This window comes from Bos indicus x Bos taurus, chromosome 5 (assembly GCF_003369695.1).
Source record: "Bos indicus x Bos taurus breed Angus x Brahman F1 hybrid chromosome 5, Bos_hybrid_MaternalHap_v2.0, whole genome shotgun sequence".
Taxonomy (NCBI): domain Eukaryota; kingdom Metazoa; phylum Chordata; class Mammalia; order Artiodactyla; family Bovidae; genus Bos; species Bos indicus x Bos taurus.
Window position 1 is genome coordinate 15,370,848 of NC_040080.1, and position 19,519 is coordinate 15,390,366.

At 49.7% G+C, this 19,519-nt stretch overlaps 1 protein-coding gene across 1 annotated transcript in view; it reads right to left on the reverse strand.

Annotated features, from left to right (window-relative positions):
• Positions 1-19,519, reverse strand: part of ANO2 (anoctamin 2) — a 247,533-nt gene that overhangs the window by 1,038 nt on the left and 226,976 nt on the right. The window contains exons 17-20 of the mRNA XM_027543394.1: positions 18,252-18,404; positions 17,802-17,854; positions 14,742-14,923; positions 1,885-1,990 (exon numbers count right to left, since the gene is read on the reverse strand). Coding sequence (XP_027399195.1) covers positions 1,885-1,990; positions 14,742-14,923; positions 17,802-17,854; positions 18,252-18,404 — 494 coding nt within the window. The remainder of the gene's footprint in view (positions 1-1,884; positions 1,991-14,741; positions 14,924-17,801; positions 17,855-18,251; positions 18,405-19,519) is intronic.

The window sequence follows — 19,519 nt, forward strand, 5'->3', positions numbered from 1 at the left end:
GAACGAGCATCACAGTCCCTCAGGGTCCCCAGGAGAAAGTGGAGCAGTGACAGGGTCTGCCTCCCATGCATGGCCTGACAGCATCGTGTGTGCAAAAGTCGCTCAGTCATGTCCGACTCTTTGCAACCCCATGGACTATACCATCCATGGAATTCTCCAGGCCAGCATACTGGAGTGGGTAGCCTTTCCCTTCTTAGCCATGCCTTCTTTGCCTCCTCCACTCCTCCTCTGTCTGCCTCCCAGCCCCCATGTCTTGCTTTGCCTCCAGGCCTCCGGTTCCAGAGCTTTAAAAAAATTTTTATTTATTCATTTTAATTGGAGGATAATTACAATATTATGAAGGCCTCTGCCATACATCAACATGAATCGGCCATAGGCATACACATGACCCCTCCCTCCTGAACTTCTCAGGAAGTGGCCATAAGGCCTGAAGGCCCCTCCGGGTCTCTCCCTGGACCAGCGGCCCCTGTCTGCCTCCCAACTGGCCCTCTGCCCCCCATATCGGAGGTGGGCCCTGTTCAACCATCACAGCATCTCCAGTCACAGCACTGCCTGGACCCTGCCTCCCGCCCGCCTTCATGGGTTCTGAGGTTGTGTACACACCTCTAACTTGCTCCTTTCTCCCCCCGGGGGGCTACGTCCCCTCCCCTGAGGTAGGATGAGACCCCCTCCCTCTTCCCGGGAGCATTTTCTACTTAAGAGGGTGACTATTTCCTGCAGGCAGCTGTGGCGTACAGCCCAGTTCAGGGCCACTCCCCGGGTACTCTGGTTCCCAGTCCCCCACCGACCCCCCCAACCTCCAGCTGTGGTCTCCTTCTCCACCTGCCCATCTTCTGCTCACGTGCCCCCTCTCTTTAGAACCGAGGTCGGTGACAGTGCAGGAGACACCAGAGCCCTGCCCTCTGTCTTTCAGGCTCTAAATGTGCCAGCCCCAGCTCGACCTTGAACCCACAGGCCCAGGGGAGACTTGGGAACCAAGGTTGTTCCCAGGGGCCCCTGGGCACCTCAGGGCATCTGGAGCTGCTGAGTCAAGTCCCACACTCGCCTCTTAAACCAAGTCCTCCCAGTGGAGTGGAAGCGACACCTGACACGCGGTGGTAAAGCGAGGTGGCTCCTGAGGGCGGGGGGCAGCAGGGGACAGGTGAGGAATATCAGCACATGCCGCCCCCCTGCCCGGCAATCCCCCAGAGCAAGAATGATGCTTCTCCAGGTGAAGGACTAGCTGGGGATCTTCCCCACTTCCTGGGATGGGGGCCAGGTCAGGATACCTCAGAGCCCTCCAGGGACCCGCCTTTGGGGAATACAAAAGCCTGGGGTGGGGGCAATGGGTAAGCGGTCTGGGCTGGTACCCCAGCTCTGCTCCAAGGCCGGCAGTGGGAGTGGGGGCCTCATCTTGGCAACACAACTGTAGGTCCAGCTAGTCTTAGAGATAGGAATAGCCAGCTTGGGTTTGCTATTCAGCAGGGGTGCCTGATGGGGCTCTGGGGGCCTTTCCCACCAGGGGTCTCAAACAACACCACAAAGAGGGGGCCAGTGGGAGCTGGAAGGAAGGGTTAGAACTGGAGCCTTTTCTTGAGCGTGGAGACTGGCGGGGGGCGGTGGGGTGGCCGCCTGTCTGCCTTCGGGTTGAGACTCTGCTCCCTCTGCTGTTCCCCACTTTTCAGTCTGAGGTTTACGTGGGAATCCTTCTCCACCCTGCATGTTACTCCATGTCTGCCTCGCAACCTGATTCTGTGCCCTTTTCTGCTTCTGTGCATCTATGCGTTCATGAAAGCCCTCACCCAGCAAAGAGTCACAGAGCACCCTGAAAACCAGAGGCAGGGCTGTCTGGATCCCTGAGCCTGGATCCTAACCAGCTGTCCCTAACTTAGCTGAACAACTCACCTGGAAGATTATGACAAAAGCCAGACGTGCAGACAGAACGGCCCAGTACTGCTTGGAAAACTCGTACGGGTTTGGGGCCCACGGCGGCTCCCGGTAATCCTTAAACCTGTCCAGAAAGGAAGGCAATGTGAAGACTGGGAGGAGATAGAGGGAAGGAGGTACCTCTCTGGCTATCACCTCAAAAGTCAGAGCAGCAGGCAGGGCCTTGGCTCTTAGACATAGGGAGTAGCAGGCAGAGGTAAGGAACTCAGGGCCCAACCAACAACGTCCAAAAAAGTCCAAACTCCAAAAGAGCCAATGTCAGCCTAGACATGTCTTTCTCACTCTCTCCAACATCTCCAGAAGTTTCCTTTGGATTCTCCTTCCTGTGTGTGTGTGTGTGTGTGTGTGTGTGTGTGTGTGCGCGCGCATGCACGTGTCTCTGTGTGTGCTCAGTTGTGTCTGACTCTTTTGTGACCCCATGGACTGCAGCTCATTGGGCTCTTCTGTCCACGGAATTTTCCAGGCAAGAATACTGGAATGGGTTGCCATGAGGGGTCCAGGAATCATGAGAGGAACTCAGGACAGGGGATCCACCTGGGGTCCACTAGCCTGTGGGCTCTGAGAGCGGCGGGGGACGCCAGACACCCCGCAGAGTGCTCCGAGGCCCAGGACTCAGAGAAGACGCAGATCTCTTGAGAGCTGATTCAGACCAAGCTGAAGGCTGAGTGGATTTGGGGGAGCAGTGGTAACGGTCACAGTTGGGCAGTAGCCCCCTCTTTTAACTGCCCGTCTTGATCATCTGCCCATGTTGTTTAAGGCTTCACCAGTGACTCAGCGGTAAAGAATCTTCCTGCGATGCTGGAGATGCAAGAGACACAGGTTCCATGGCTGAGCTGGGAAGCTCCCTTGGAGGAGGAAATGGTAACCCACTCCAGTACTCTTGCCTGGAAAATTCCATGGACAGAGGAGCCTGGTGGGCTATAGTCCATGGGGTTGCAAAGAGTCAAACACAGCTGAGGAACTGCACGCACACACACACACACACACCACAGTTTGAAAAAACAAAATGTGAGTGCCTGCCTCGCGCTCAGACCATGGAGAGGTCTAGGGCTTGTCTGAGCTGTTGCCTTCCCCCCTCCCCCCGCTTCCCATCCTGAGATGACTCATGTTAAAAATGGCTTATTTTCTCAGAATCACTTTTTTTCTAAGCCTGGAAAAATGGCAAGAGCTGGTACAGAAGATTTATGCTCCTTCATGGAACTGTTTTCTCCATGGAATTCAACAAATCTTCGATGTTCAGTGAAAGCAAAACAAGCCCTGGGCTGAAGCATGAGATGGGGTAGCATCAGGCCACCAGGGGGGTGCAGGGACGCTGAGGAAGGCAGGGAGGGTTGGGGGCACCCAGAAGGAAAAAAGCATATACTGAACGTGTCCACCCCCGACAAGGAACTTTTCTGAAGCTGCTTCACTTGAGAACAAGATCCGTGGGCAGGCATGGGTATCCCCGTGTAACCCAGGAGGGAACTGAGGCTCAGAGAAGTTCAATACTCAGCCAGCCAGGGGTGGATTCAAGGTGAGAATCCCAGTCTGCCTGAATCCAGCCTTTCCTCCATTGTCGGGAAGCTTCTGGCCTCCAGCTGTGGTTTGGGGTGGGGGACTCTGCTGTGGGTGCTCTCTGAACCCTTCCCTGTCCTGAATGAACCCACGGCTCTAAAAGATCCACACAGAAGCATGGGGGCTTTCAGTAGTCCAAGAAGATATGGCCCAAGAAGATCCCCTCCCAAGAGGGGAGAAGAGGAAAAAAGGAAGATGAAAAGAGATGCAGGCAAAAAGGCAGAAAAAGTCATAGCGGGAGATTCAGCCCCAGAAAGAGGCAAACGGAGAGGTGGAGGCTGAACGTTTGACTGGGGCTGGGCAAGAGGCCAGGAGCTGCCCCCTCCCACCCGGCTCCCCTCTTCCGACAGCTGATCACAGCTGTTGCAGGCTTGGTTTGACATCCGGATGAGAAGCAAAGCTAACTGCAGCCCAGCAAAGCACCACAGGGTTCATCCTCACCATCCGTGGCTGAGGACAGAAACAAGACCAGCTCCAGACCACGCCCACTCGTGGGAGAGGGCGAGGGTGTGGCCAAGGGAATACGGTCATCTTGAGTGGGGAAAAAATCTCAGGCTTGCCTACCCTCCTGCTCTGCCCCTCAAATCCCAGGCAGACAGGAATCTGTCTTGCTTTTCTCAAGACCCCTGGAAGAGGGGTGCTGTACACCCCTGCCCCCCCGACTTTTGACCATGGGGAAGATCCCCCCAGGTCCAGTCTGATCCTGCCACTGCAATCGAAGTCACTCCGCTTGTTTTCTAGCTCCATCGATGAAGGAACAGCTGCTCACTGACCTCAGTAAGACAGCCATCGCTCACCCCTCTCTTTTTCCAGTCTGCAAAGAATCCATAAATAATCTAATTCTGGTCCCACTTCTGCTACTAACTCACCACAGCGTTTGGAAATGTCACTTTACCCTCCCTGAGTGTCCAAAACATGTTTTGAATCTGGCAGGCACATCCATCTCATCAAGGGTCTGGGGAAAGATTAACACAGAGATCCGTCCAGAAAGCTCGACTCGCAGTCCCGCTGTGCCAGTGGACTAAGGGTGCTTTGTCAGGAACTACAGGGCCAGCACTGCCCAGAAAAGAGCAGTGTGCAATTTAATGATTTGTGCATCTGTTCACATTTCTCTTTCCAAAGCTAACTTTAAATAAAAACTGTGACCTGGAGTAAGCAATGCATTTTACATTCATGCACGCATGCATATGTATCACAGAAATAAAAATCACACAGAACACATGCATCCTTGCTGTATCCCATGCTCTGATACTCTTTTATTCTCTGCTGTCCTCTCCTTTCCTAGTCTTTAAAATGCTGCTCATGATACACTAAGCCATTTCCCAACTGATGAACCATGATTCACAGTTTGAAGAACACTGATTCCAGTAAGCCTCTGCCACCAGGTAAATGATTGCTCATTTACATTCCAGTATAAGTTCAGATTTCATAATTTAAAAATAATTCACCCTAAGAAGTCAAGTGGGTGCTGGAGAAGACTCTTGAGAGTCCCTTGGACTGCAAGGAGATCAAATCAGTCAATCTTAAAGGAAATCCATCCTGAATATTCATTAGAAGGACTGATGCTGAGGCTGAAACCAATACTTTGGCCACATGATGTGAAGAGCCGATTCACTGGAAAAGACCCTGATGCTGGGAAAGATTGAGGGCAAGAGGAGAAGAGGGTAGTAGAGGATGAGATGGTTGGATGGCATCACCGACTCAATGGACATGAGTTTGAGCAAACTCTGGGAGATGGTGAAGAACAGGGAAGCCTGGAGTGCTGCAGTCCATGGGGTCACAAAGAGTCAGACACGATTTAGCGACTGAACAACAACAACAAAAGCTCAGATTTCAGAATTAAAAAAAAATTCACCCTAAGAATTCAAGTGTATCAAATGTTTTCACTGAGTAATCAGAAGACACTAATTAAAGACAGAGATCATTAGTTTTAAGACTAGACGTGTCCAGAAAAGACAGAGTGGCTATTGAACTTAATTGTGGCCAAGCCAGTGACAGTGGTCTGTTTCACTTCCAAGCCCAGTGCAGAGAACGGCATTGGCAAAAGCTGGGGAGTCAGCAGACGAAGGCTTGATCCCACCCCCACTGTTTCACTTCTCTGTCCTCTAGCAAGTTACCTAATGACCTGATGGCTGGGGTCCTCGTCCATGAAACATGGGCGTTCCATCTTACAAAGCTGTAACGAGGACCACTCAGCACACTGCCAGACATGTCAAAGGACCCAATACATCGGAGCTGTTCTTTCTCCTTCAACTGAAGGTGACTTAAGAAGTACACCTCTTCTGTTAAAAGAGGACGGAGCAGGTACACCCCTGCCCCCAGTTCCTCCTGGCCTTCCAGGAGCATGGCTTTCTGAGCATGGCTCAGATGCCCTGAGTGTCCCATGATCCTGAGATGAACCAAATAGAGCTGATGCCCAACTGCAGGCAGCTTCTCTCAGGTTCTTAATCCAGGTGAAGGCACGAAGCAGGCCAGCGTCAGGCTGATGGGCAGGAGAGCTTCTGTTCCATTCCCATCAGCTCAAATGCTTCCCAAAGCCATCCCCTTTCCCCTGGTTTTGAGAGCTCTGGGTCTCCCAAAGTCCCACTGGGTGGCCCAGCACTGGGAGAACCCCACATGTGCTCACTTCCTGCATGTGCTGGCCGGGGCTGAAGCTCGGGGTTATAATTTTAGGAACAGTTCCCAGATCTCACCCTTGTCCGTTCAGTCTTCCTTTATTTTCTTTGAGCCTTACCATCGACTTTGAGAGTTCCCTGGAGTCTTGTAATAAGGAGAGTCTTCCAACAATGAAACAACTAGAGTGTCTAAAACTGGACTGGAGCGGCTGGGCCCCTTACTATTTGTAAGAACCTGAGAAAGTTATTCCATGTTTCCGAACCTCATCATTCTAACTTCACAGAGCCAACAAAATGTGCATCACTGGGCTGGGTACGTAGAAGGTGTGCACGGGACAGCCTTCTCGACCCGCCACGAACAAAGGAACGTGAGTACACGTGTGTGTGTGTGTGTGTGTGTGTGTGTGTGTGTGTATTTACACTGAATGTCGAAGGAAAACACAGTGAGCAGTAAATGAGATGGCTCGTGTAAGCGTGACTTCTGGAGGCAGAAGTGGGCACAACAGTTTCTTCTGGGAGAGAATGACTGGGGTGGGGGCTGAGAAAAGAGTCTTTCCCTTTACATGTACATATACATATACATATATACACACATACATCTGTAAAGAATGACTTTTAGAACAAAAAAGTTCTTAATTGCAAAAGAAGGATGCACGACTTCCTAGGGAGTCCAGTGGTTAAGAATCCGCCTGCCAATGCAGGGGACACAGCTCCGATCCCTGGACCAGGAAGATTCCACATGCTGCGGGGCAACTGAGCCCATGCACCACAATACTGAACCTGTGCTCTAGAGCCAGGAGCTGCGATCACTGAGCCCACGTGCCACAACCACTGAAGCCCACATACCCCAGGGCCTGTGCTCCACAACAAGAGAAGCCTCTGCAGCGAGAAGCCTGCACACCACAACCAGAGAGAAGCCCACGCTCACGGCAACTAGAGAGCCTGCACAAACCGGTGAAGACCCAGCCCGGCCAAAAATAAGGAAAATATTCTCTAAAAAGATCCAATTAATGGCAATATTCAGTGACCCAAATATATTTTCACACTGAGCTCCCAGGAGCCAAATCACAGGGTTAAGTGAAGCAAACTCACATCCGTTAAGTAAAAGAGGTACAAAAATCAACACCAACTCTTAACTTTAAAAATGCGTTCAAAACAAAAATAAATAAAAATAAAAATGCATTCGTATTTTACCTAGATTGTTTGAACACTGTGAAATAATCACATTGAATGTATACATGACCTAAAGAAATAAGGTTCCTATTAACTCAAAATATAGTTCATTATTAGAAAGAGAACCTGTGAAGTGTCTTTAAAAGTTCTATAAATTCATTTTTATGTTACTACATGGGAAAATGACTGAGAAAGGGTCGCGCAAACATGCCACCAGGGCTACTACAGTTGGAAAGATGCCCAGAGCTGGGCAGGGCTGTGTGGACGCAGGACCGAGTTGGAGAGGTTGCCTGTAATGTTTAAAACTTCCACAGGAACAAATTCATATATTACACGTGTCACTCACTATTGCTGTTTTTGCACGAAGTAGAAAAGAAGGTTTGGAGGTGATTTATTCCAAGTCCCCACTCTTACAGATGAGGAAACTGAGGTGCAGGCAGGGAGGAGAGGCTCCTGGCTCAGATGCCCCCTCCCATGCTCACTTGCAGGATGACCTTGACAGTGACACCTGCCACAGGTCATCATAATACAGAATCACTGCAGCTGCTGACGTAATAAACCAAGGGGTTGGTCCTCGACATTCAGAAATGGCTTTTTTCTCAGGGGCGGGCACTCCCTGTAACATGCGGGCTCTTAGCTTCCTGACCAGGGATGGACACCATTCCCCCTGCAGCGCAAGTGCTGAGTCTTAACCATTGGACCACCAGGGACGTCCTGGAAATGGCTTTTTTTTTTAATTATTTGTTTTAATGGAAGGCTAACTGCTTTACAATATTGGCTTGATATCTGCCATACATCTACGTGAATCAGCCATAGGTATACCTATGTCCCCTCCCTCTTGGACCTCCCTCCCACCTCCCACCCTATCCCACCTCTCTAGGTTGTTACAGAGCCCTGGTTTGAGTTCTCTGAGTCACACAGTCAATTCCCATTGGCTATCAATTTCCATATCATAGTGTATATGTTTCACACTGCTCTCTCCATTCATCTCACCCTCTCCTTCCTCCCACTGCCCTCACCTGTAAGTCTGTCCTCCATGTCTGCATCTCCATTGCTGCCCTGCAAAATAGCTTCATCAGTACCATCTTTCTAGATTCCATTTATATGTGAAACAGCTTTCTAAAATGATCTTTTACTCATTATAATCAGTAGTAAATGCATTTCTCAACCCCAAACAGTGGTATGTAAAAATAAAATTTAATAGTCCCAGTCCAGTGGAAAGTAATGTCTTAATGCTGAACAAGATGGCACATAATATTTTCATACCACCCGAGCTGCTTACAAATGTCTTTTGAAATTTTCCCTTCAATAAGGGAAAAAAGCCCGGCCCACTAGGAACTAACCAGGCCCGAGTTGATCTAGTGGCTGATACAGATAAGCAGAGGTACCCAGAAAGCTGGCTTTCCCTCTGGTCTTGGCCAGGAGCAGAGGAGACGCAGGCAGGCCCCAGAAGGAACTCGCAGGACCCTGGGACAAGAGAGAACTTGAATCCTACAGACAAGCCCACAGGCACCACCCAAGGATCCTGTTTCGGGATACTTAGCATCTCCAAACAGACCCAGTGGGTTAGCCAAGCCCAGGTGGGTTCCTTGAGCTCTGAGACCCCAGTCCCTGCCCTGCTGACCTCTCTGTTCTCCTCCCGCTGAGCCAGAAGCCTGAGCCACCATCCAGCCTATAGGACACAGGGGCACCTCGACCCTGTTAAATGGCCACTAAGCGTGCAACAGGCTGACGTCATGGGGCTGTTTACTGAGCAGCCCTGCGTGGTCAGTTAAATGGCCGAGGCAGACATAGCTCCAAAAATGCTGGGAACGCATCTTGAACAGGCAGTCAGAGACTTGTCTTAACTTTTACTGCTATTTTTAAGATACCTCTATCCTTGGCAAGGCTGGGCTGGAGCCTGAGACCTCAGTTTTATTTGACCACATTTATCTCTGGAGGTCATGAAAAACTAAGAATAAGAAGGGTCATCGAGTTCCCAACACTATTTGCCAGAAAATCAGGGCAGATTTCATTTCCCACCATGGAAGCAGCTCTACACGCTGGCTCTGGGGCCAGTCCTGCTGTTGTCTGTGTGTCTGTGTTTCTCACAATCTCGCCCTCTCTCCATCCTCTTATTTTTTCATTTCTCTTTCTGACAGCCACGGACGAATCCTGGCTTACAAGGACATCAGTAATTTATGTCTTTACTTCCTAAATTTCCAGAGACCTTGGCAAGCCAGCCAGGTCCCCATGGCATGCGGTGAGCAGGACCCACCTGGGGTGGGTACAGATCTCCATCAGTACTGCTCATTCTTCTAGAAAAGGCAACCCACATGGTATACCTGTTTGGGAAGGTGTGTGTCTAGATGATACGCTGACCCCGCTCTCCAGGCATCTGTTTTACACTTCAGAGCAGGGTGGCCCCTCACTTCCAATGTAACCTGCTGCTCTTCACAGCGCAGTCAGAGATGACACTGGTGAGAAGTCCCTTCGATCCCCGCCGCGGCTCCCAGTTGCCGTAAGAGGAGTCCACACACCTCCTGTGCCTGCCTGGTTTCTCTCTCCTAGTTCAACCCCCTTATTCCATCTCCGACTACTGAGCACAATCCAGCCCCTCTGCATGGGACACCCTGTCCTCCCTGGACCCCCCACACCACGTGATAATCCCTTCCTGCCCATCACTGCTCCTCCCACCCTGCTCACCACCCAGGCCGCCTTGGTCCCTCCTGGGAGGGAGCAGATTCAACAGGATTCTCCCTCTGGCCACTCCTGCATTGGACACTGAGGTCCAGGTTAGGGGCATGGCCTCTTCCTTCAGGGATAGGAGAGTGTCCTGCAGTCTCCCAATTGCAATCACAGAAGCTTGATTCTCATTGCTTACTCATCTCATTCATCTAGACTTCTTGAGGGAGGCACCGTCTTATTCCCTATCATATGACCGATGCCAAGCCTATCATAAAGGCTCAAAAACAGGTGCACGATGAGGGCTTCCCTGGTGGTCTGGTAGTTAAGAATCCACCTGCCAATGCAGGGGACACAGATTTGAGCCCTGGTCCTGGAAGATCCCACATGCTATTCGGCAACTAAGCCCATGTGCCACCATCATTGAGCCCACGTGCCACAGTGACCAAAGTCTGTGTACCTACAGCCTATGCCCCACAATGAAGAGTAGGTAGCATCCACTCCCCACAACTAGAGAAAGCCCATGCACAGCAATGAAGACCCAGCACAGCCAAAAACAAATAAAGTATAAAAAAATAGGTGCACAATGATCCTATGATCCCGGTTGGTATGGAGTAAGATCAAACCAAACTCTTTGAGTTTGATCTATTTTCTGCAGGTACATTTTCTTGACAGAAATATAGAATGCACTTCCTACACACACAGCTAGTTTTAATTCCACCACTCTATGGACCACACACGAGCCATGGTCCCCTCTACTTTCATTGGAGAGAAGAGTTATCAGGGCTTATGGCTGCCTGGAAAGTCCAGTGATCTGACTGGACACAGCAAAGCTCAGTGCCATTCAGGTGTGCTAATAACGCCTTGCCGGGGTCCTGCCCCGGCTGATCCAGGGTATTCGAAGCGGGGACGGCGTCGGCGACCTATTTATTTAAATATTTTATCAAAGATATAAAGAGTAATAGGATGAGGATAGCTCAGTAGGAAAATTCAGTGGAGAAAAGAGGCTGAGTAGCTTGGTTTACGCGGGAGACCAATAAAACTTCAAGACAAGAAGTTTGCACCACTTACGTAGGCCGCAGGCGTCCTTCCGTTCTCCCGAAGGAGAGGAGACACTGAGGCCTCCCCGGTCGGATCTTAGAAGCCCAGGCATAATTAGTAAGCATGGTGGGTTCCGCGCTCCAGATGGAGACTCAGCCAGAGTGAGAGAGAGAGCGACATGGGGAGACCAGTATTTCGAGAAACTGATCCCAATTCTTTATTTTCCATGGTCTACTTTTATACACTGAGATGTTATGCAAAAGTCACGTGGGGACAGCAGTCCTGACTTTTATTAAAGTCAGGTGCTTCACACAAATGTATACAGAGGTCTTAGGGGTGTTACATCATCTTCTGGCCAGGGGGGCCTGCTGACAATTTACGACCCTCTCCTTGTGACAGCGGTCAGTCAATCAGGACACTTATTTCTCCAGGGCTGATTATTCTCAAAACAGACGCCACCCAAATAAAGTTACATTCCTACAGGGTGAGGGTGTAGTGGGTTTTAGCTAAGGAAAGAATTTACTTAGCCTAAGGTCTAACGTGATTAATATCAAAGGTTAATACTTATTTCTTCTATATATTCATTAATGTGTGTAAGGGCAGGGGATATGGAGACTTAGCAACAAACATTGGCTCAACAAATGAAAAACCCTTCACCAACACAATTTCTAATTAGCCCATTATACTTATACTAATAGTTTTCTAACTTCTCTAAAGAACCTGTTTTTAGAGGGTTTAAAGCATCTTGTGCCTCTCACGGTTGGGAGGCTGTGAGCAATCACATGTGGCCGGAGGAGCCTGTCAGGCAGGCTAGAGAACCTTCAGAGGAGTTTGTAGGTTAAAACACTCTTATCACGCCCAGGAATTATTATAAACTGGAGCTCTAAGTTAACTCCTTCTCCAAAAGAGGTGGTGGGGGACAGCCCCCCGTAAAGTCAGAGATGTAGGTAAGAGCACAAAGTAGTAAAGTAGGCAGGCTCTGGTTATGGGGGTAGACGCTCGAGGATTTCCAGGGGGACTCCTGAGGCTCGATCCCGCCTTTGCGTATGTCGAGCCTCCTTCCTCATGACCTTTGCCATGGGCAGAGTACCTCACTCTGGCCCCCAACAACGCCTGGTCTCCTGAGCACCTACTGTTTTGGCTGAGCTGCATCTGTTCATCGTGACTTCAGATCTCAGAGGAGGAGGGAACGACCCCCTACTCTGAGACCATGTGCTTTAGATGGAGATCATTTCACCTCCCACTCCCAAGCCCCACAGTGCCAAAGACCATGGAAAGCATCACATTCTTCTGGCTGCAGTGATTGGTTCTGGGTAGGAAGCATGGCTGATCCCAACCAATGAGCTGCAGCAAGACTTTTGCTGATATGGTTGGGAAAGAGGTGGAAGGCTTGTTTCCCACTGGATTTGGACCCAGTATAATACTGGTCTGTAGTTTTGAAACTACAGTCACCATTGACTACAGTAGAGTTGGAAGATGGAGCAAGATTTGGTTTGGGCAGATTGAATCAAGTCTACTCAACTAGAACTACCCTCAACTTTCAATACAGATGCAGTTAAGTCCCTTTGTGTTTAAGCCAGTTCAATCCATTGGAAAATATATTCAGAGGGTCACTGGAAGATCTGATCATCAAGGGCAAGGTCCCTATGGATAGACCTTCCAGACCAACTTCTAGAAGGTCTATATGTGCTTCTAGACCAACCAAAGGAACAGTGTTAGCCTTGGCTTCCCCAGGCAACAAGTCACACTTGTGCTGTTCGTGGCTGCGAGCAGGGGTTGAGGCTTGCATTCTTGAACAAATGTCAGTCTTGCTTCAGAATCTGTCACTGGAAACCTCTTAGAAAGCTGAAGACTTTTCTAGGATCACAGATCTTGGCTCCTCTGGTTGCCAAGCACGCTCTAGGGAGTGTGGGCTCAGTAGCTGTGGTTGTGGCTCACGCGCTTTAGAGCACAGGCTCAGCAGTTGTGGCTTAGATGCCCTGTGGCATGTGGGATCTTAGTTCCTAAACCAGAGATCCAACCTGTGTCCCCCACACTGGCAGGTGGATTCTTAACCACTGGACTACCAGGGAAGTCCCCGTGTTCTATTTGTTTAAATACAAGAGGTATGATCTTGGATCGAGTCCTCCAGGGACCATCACTTAACCAAGGTACAAAAGGGTTAGAGAATTTATTCCCCCTCTGCTTCCTTTTTCTCTTTCTTTGCCCTTCTCAGGTAAATAGTGGAGAGTTCTCTGTTTCTCAGCTTCAGTGATCCCTGTGCTGACAGACTACAATCATGACTCTAACCTGGTCCTCTTGGGAATTCCAGCTACTCTCTCCAGGAGTTAGATGGAAATTCCCCTCTTAGATTTCTTACCATTGTTTTACATGCAACATGACTGGGACCAAATTCATCACATGGATGGTAAAATCAGATTCTCTTAGCATCTTCCCCATCCCTGTCAACGGACCCACAATTTCCCAGTCTTCTGACGTCAGCCCAAACTTCAGGATCATCCTAACTCAGGCTCTCTCTCAGGCCTCTGCTCCCCAGCTTTGTAAGGTATGGCATTAAGTAGCTCATCTTCTCCCCAACTCCGAATTTCTTCCACATTTCTGTCCCAGGCCTTCCATGGCTCATGTCTGAATGGTGCAGCACCTCAGCCACTCTCCTTGAGTTCCTTCAATTCTAACCCATCTTCCACTCTGAGACCAAATTAATTTTCCGAAACCTACACTTTATCCTCTAACTACCTGGCCCTATAAAAGTCCATAACTTCCTACTGTGTCACATTAAAATTCCTATAAGATTTCAAGGTTTCTCAGTATCTACTTCATCCTACCTATTCAAGTCCAACAACACTTTGGCTTATACTACCCATGGAGTTGCTCTATATATTCTATTTTCTTTATTATTCCCTATGTTTATCTCCCAAACACTCTCCTCGCAGACTCTACCAGCTAGCCCCTAAGCATTTATCAAATACCCCAGGTTCATCCCAACCCCCATGACCTGGCTCGTGCTGACTCCATACTATGATATGTTTTTTGCCCGACAACTCTTCACGGCTCCTCCAAGAAGCCTACCCTTTCCATTCCAGCCTCCACCATTCTCCCCCTGCTCCAAACACCCATAAAGCTCATGATCTGTACTAGATATAATCACTGAACAATGTGCAATGTCCCAGAGAGTTCTGTTTTCTTCCCAACCAGACCTTCCCTTGATGGTGAGAATGAACCTATATACCTTTTTGTCTGCTCCAAAATGTCTAGCAAAAGGCACTCAATAAATGTTGGTTGATTCATTTAGAGAACAAGCTTATGGTTCCCAGGGGGAAGGATAGAGGGAAGGAATAGTCAGGGAGTTTGGGATGGACATGGACACACTGTTATATTTAAAACGGATCACCAGCAAGGACCTACAGTATAGCACAAAGAACTCTGCTCAATGTTATGTGGCAGCCTGGATGGGAAAAGAGTTTGGGGAGAATGGATATGTGTATATGTATGGCTGAGTCTCTCTGCCGTCCATCTGAAACTATCAAGGCACTGTTAATCATCTATACCCCAAAACAAAATTAAAAGTTAAAAAAATAAAGTGTTGAAACCTTCCAGTTAAAAAAATATTGGTTGATTCATTGAAATTGATATTTTGGGATCTGGGGCTTGGGGGTAGGAGACCGAGGCTAAGGAGAAGGAGAATGATACAATTCTAGGTCATCTGGAGAGTTACTTGGACTTGCTGCTTCCAGTCCTCCACCGCCCTCCTGCTCCCAATCACCTTACCTGCAGAACTGAACCTCCTGCTCAAACTGGGAGTTCTCGGGCTGCGTTCCCTCCTTCAGCTGGCTGACGTTGAAAAAGGAGAGGGTGTGGTTGACAAAGCCGTGTAGAGTCCCATTGTGACTGTAGGAGTACTGATACACCAGGCGGGGGATGAAGTCGGAGGTGACAGCGATGACAAAAGCCTGGGGGTAGAACCACAAGCACCTGAGGAATGGTCAGGTCGGACGCCATCCAGGTGGCACAGGTCCATCTGGCTAAGAGACGGCCCCCCTCCTGGGCTCCCCATCCAGAGGTGCTGCTCTAATAGAATCCTCATCCTGAGCTCATGTTGCTGACCTGCCTGGCTTTTCCATCTTTGACACATGGAAGGAAACCACGGCTGTCAAGAGAGTGAATTACGGCCACTGAAGAAAAGAATGCGCAGCCAGTTGGGACCATTTGGAGAGGGAGGTCATAAACATCTCGAGATATTTGACTTGATGCTGGCATTGGCCACACCAAAGAGGAGTGGATGGGGTTTTCCTGGTGGTTCAGTGGAATCTGCCTGCCAATGCAGGAGACATGGGTTCAATTCCTGGTCCAAGAAGATCCCACATGTAGCAGAGCAACTAGGTCCGTGCGCCGCAGCTACTGAGCCCGGGCTATAGGGCCCAGGAGCTGAAACTACAAGCCCACATTGAGAGCTACTGAAGCCTGAGTGCCCTGGAGCCCGTGCTCTGCGACAAGAGAAGTCACTGCAATGAGAAGCCCGTGCACCAAAACTAGAGAGTAGCCAGCACTTGCTGCAACTACAGAAAAGCCCACGCAGAACCAAAGACCCAGCACACTTGAAAATAAATAAATCAATAAAATTATTTTTTTTAAAAAGGAACGGAAGACTTTCTGAGAAAATTGTCAATAGTAATGCGTGTGTGCACGCTAAGTCGCTTCAGTCATGTCTCTTTGCGACCCTATGGACTGTAGCCCACCAGGCTCCTCTGTCCATGGGATTCTACAGGCAAGAATACTGGAGTGGGTTGCCATGCCCTCCTCCTCCTTCCCAAGCCAGGGATCAAAAGTGCGTCTCTTATATCTCCCCTGCATTGGCAGGCAGGTTCTTTAGCACTAGCACCACCAGGGAAGTCCAGAGGGCCACTTAAATGTGATGGGCAAGGACATCCAATGGTACACTTGCCCCTGAGTGACACCAGAAAACCAGGCACACTGCGGCTATGGTTCCACAGGGAGCCTACTTCACCACTGTCTCTCAGCGGCTTTTATCCTGTCACATGATGGAAGCCACTCTCACCCATTTTGCTTAGAAAAAGTAAGACACCGAGGGAGAGGAGTAGTTCTTGCTGGATGAAACGCACACACCCGACCTCGCCCCGGGTGTATCCAAGTCCTCTATAAAAGTCTGCGGAGCAAGCCAAACGACAGATGAATGATTGCCTGTTTACATGCAGGAGGACTTTCTGCAAAGAAAATCTTAAATCTTTTTGGCGGGTGTTTATACTGTCCCCGGCACCAACAATTAAAGCTCTTTCAAAAAAGGCAGTTTAGGCATTGTTTTCTAAATGTATATGTGAGTGTGCGGGGCCACAGCCATATGTAACAGTGAGAAACGTACTTCTAATAATCACAGCCGCATTTACAGAGTGTGGACCAGGCATACCCTCATCATCTCTTTTAATTTCTAGAATGACATGATTTGGTGAGACTCTCACCCGCCCCCATTTTTTAACAAATAAGAAGTAAGGGCAGGGAAGTAAAGCTTCTACAATTTTGTTGTCTAGCTGAAAAGTGCTTGGTACTCGAGGCTTTTCCCAGAAGCACGTGCGCTCAGTCGCGTCGGACTCTTTGCGACCCCGTGGACTGTAGCCCACAAGGCTCCTCTGTCCATGGAATTCTCCAGGCAAGAATACTGGAGTGGGTTGCCATGCCCTTGTCCAGGGGATCTTTCCAACCCAGGGGTCGAACCTGCATCTCCTGCATCTCCTGCCTTAGCAAGCAGGTTCTTTACCACTGAGCCACCTGGGAAGCCATTAGCACTCGCAATTACTTCTTTTCTAGAAGCTTCAACTCCAAAGCAGCTATTGATCTATTTTCCAAATGGCACCTGATTTCTCAGCCTTGAGACCTGCACTTCCTACATCAAACATCCCACGTGTGACGGGCTGATCCTCTCTGCCTGTCTGCACACCTCATGTCACTTTATGTGTTCTGAGTGGGGAGCCCGGGCAGAGTCAGTGCTTCTCTCCCCAGGGAACAGGGGCCATGACTTTCTTGCTGTGTGCTGAGCTGACTGATCTGGTCTCAGGAGATGGAAGTGGTGACCCTGCCTGGCCACCGTCTGTAAGGAATGCAGACGCCAAAGGAGCTGTTTGTTGGCTTGGGTCCAGCAGGATTTCCTCTGAAACCTGGACATGTCTGGCAAGGCAGTTAAGGAGGTCGGAGCAGGCAGGACCCCTCTTCTTCCATGTCCTATCTTAAGCAAGCAGTGCTGGAGTCCACAGGGATAATTAAGACTTCATACTGACAACTCAGAGGAATGGCAATTAGGAACTGCAGCCTGGGCGATGCTCCAGGTATTGTTCAGCTCCGGAGTAGAAAAAGAAAGGGGAGAGATGGATAGATATGGGGAATTCTTTCCTCATGATTCTTGGCTCTGAAGAAAGATCTGATCTGGATTCTTAAGGCCAAGGTACGCATTCTGGTGGGTAATTACCTTTCTTTCTCTTAGCAAAATGAACGACAAAGCTGCAGAGCTCTGGCCACAGCCTGATGTGTAAGAAGGCGTGTACTCACTATTAACTGGAGAGGCTAAATGGCAACCCACTTAAGTATTCTTGCCTGGGAAATACCGTGAACAGAGGAGCCTAGCGGGCTACAGTCCACGGAGTCACAAAGAGTCAGACACGACTTAGCGACTAAACAATAAGAACAACAACAACTGTATTAATTAGAGCTCCAAATGGAAGAAGCTGGGAGGCAACAGAACTGGTTTCCTGCCCTGAAGACCTCAGCTCCCCTGGAAAGCCCTTCCCACAGAGAAAAGGTGTCAGGAACGCAAGCACTTACATTGATGATAACAGAGAATTTGCCGATGCCAGAGAGGATATCAAACCAGATCCCTGTTAAGACAGAAAGAGAAGGGCGTCTGGCTCCCTCCCGCCCCCAGCCCAGTGATGACAAGGCTGCAGCCAGAGTGACGCTTTGCAGGCAAGTTACCAGTGGAGCTCTGCCGGGGCCCCCAGAGATGGGCTTGTCTGGAAAGGCTTAGGGGCAGCCGTGTCTGCAAACCCGGGGGCCAGTGTGTGTGTGTGTGTGTGTGTGTGTGTGTGTGAATCATCTGACCTCCCAGCACCTGAGAAGAAGAGGGTGAGGGGGCTCAGAGGGGCTGATGAAGCAAGAGCTGCCCCAGGATCCTGGATGCCTGACACAGTGGGAGGGAGGCGGCCTGGGAGACAGGGGGAGGGTCGGAGGGAGGGGATGGGGAGGAGCGGCCCGGCCTCCGGGCAGGAGACATACCGATGTCCTTGGTCCTCACAGCGTCTGGCCGTCTCAGCTCCGTAACGAACTTCTTCGCGTCCAGGCGCACCTCAATGACGTTGTTGAGGAGGGCAAACACAGGTGCCAGAGGAAAGGAGGCCACAAAGAGGGTGACAAAGCCAAACTGGATGACTAGGAGAGAGCAGGGCACGACAGGCAGCAGCTTAGGTGGGCTGTGCCCGGCAGCCCTGGCCCTGTCTCTTCTGACCCGGCTCTCTTGTCCTCCTCGGGCTCAGACTCCCTGTTTGACCTGCCCCACAGCGGGGGTGTCTCTCTCAGCACCTGCAGGCCTAGGGGTCAGTGCTATCACTGGGGTGCAAAGCTCTGTTTAGGTGAGAAGACATGAGAAAAGGAAAAGTCTCAACCCCTTCCTTTCCATCACCTTGTATGTCCAGTCACTAGTTCTGCTCATTGAACTCAGAGGTTAACAAACTTCTTCAGCAAAGGTCTAGGTAGTCAATTTTTTTTTAATGGAACTTTAGTTGATTTATAATATTGTGTCAGGTATATAGCACAAGCATTCAGATACACATATATGGTGGTGGTAAGTTTAGTAGCTCAGTCGTGTCCGACTCTTGCAACCCCGTGGACTGTAGCCCGCCAGGCTCCTCTGTCCATGGGATTTTCCAGGCAAGAATATTGGAGTGGATTGCCATTTCCTTCTCCAGAGGTTCTTCCTGACCCAGGAATCAAACCCATGTCTCCTGCACTGCAGGCAGATTCTTTACCAACTGAGCTACGAGGGAAGCCCATACATATGTATGTACATGTGTTTGTGTATATATGCTGCTGCTGCTAAGTCACTTCAGTCGTGTCTGACTCTGTGTGACCCCATAGACGGCAGCCCACCAGGCTCCGCCATCCCTGGGATTCTCCAGGCAAGAACACTGGAGTAGGTTGCCATTTCCTTCTCCAATGCATGAAAGTGCAAAGTGGAAGTGAACTCACTCAGTCGTGTCCAACTCTTTGCGACCCCATGGACTGCAGCCCACCAGGCTCCTCCATCCATGGGATTTTCCAGGCAAGAGTACTGGAGTGGGGTGCCATTGTCTTCTCCGTGTGTGTGTGTGTGTGTGTGTGTGTATAAATTTTTAAGACTCTTTTCCATTATAGGTTACCACAAGGTCTTGAATAGAGTTCCCTGTGCTCTACAGAAGATCTTGTTAGTTATCTATTTTATATATAGCAGTTTGTACCTGCTAATCCCAAACTCCTAATTTACCCCTCCCCTGACAATCTCCCCTTTG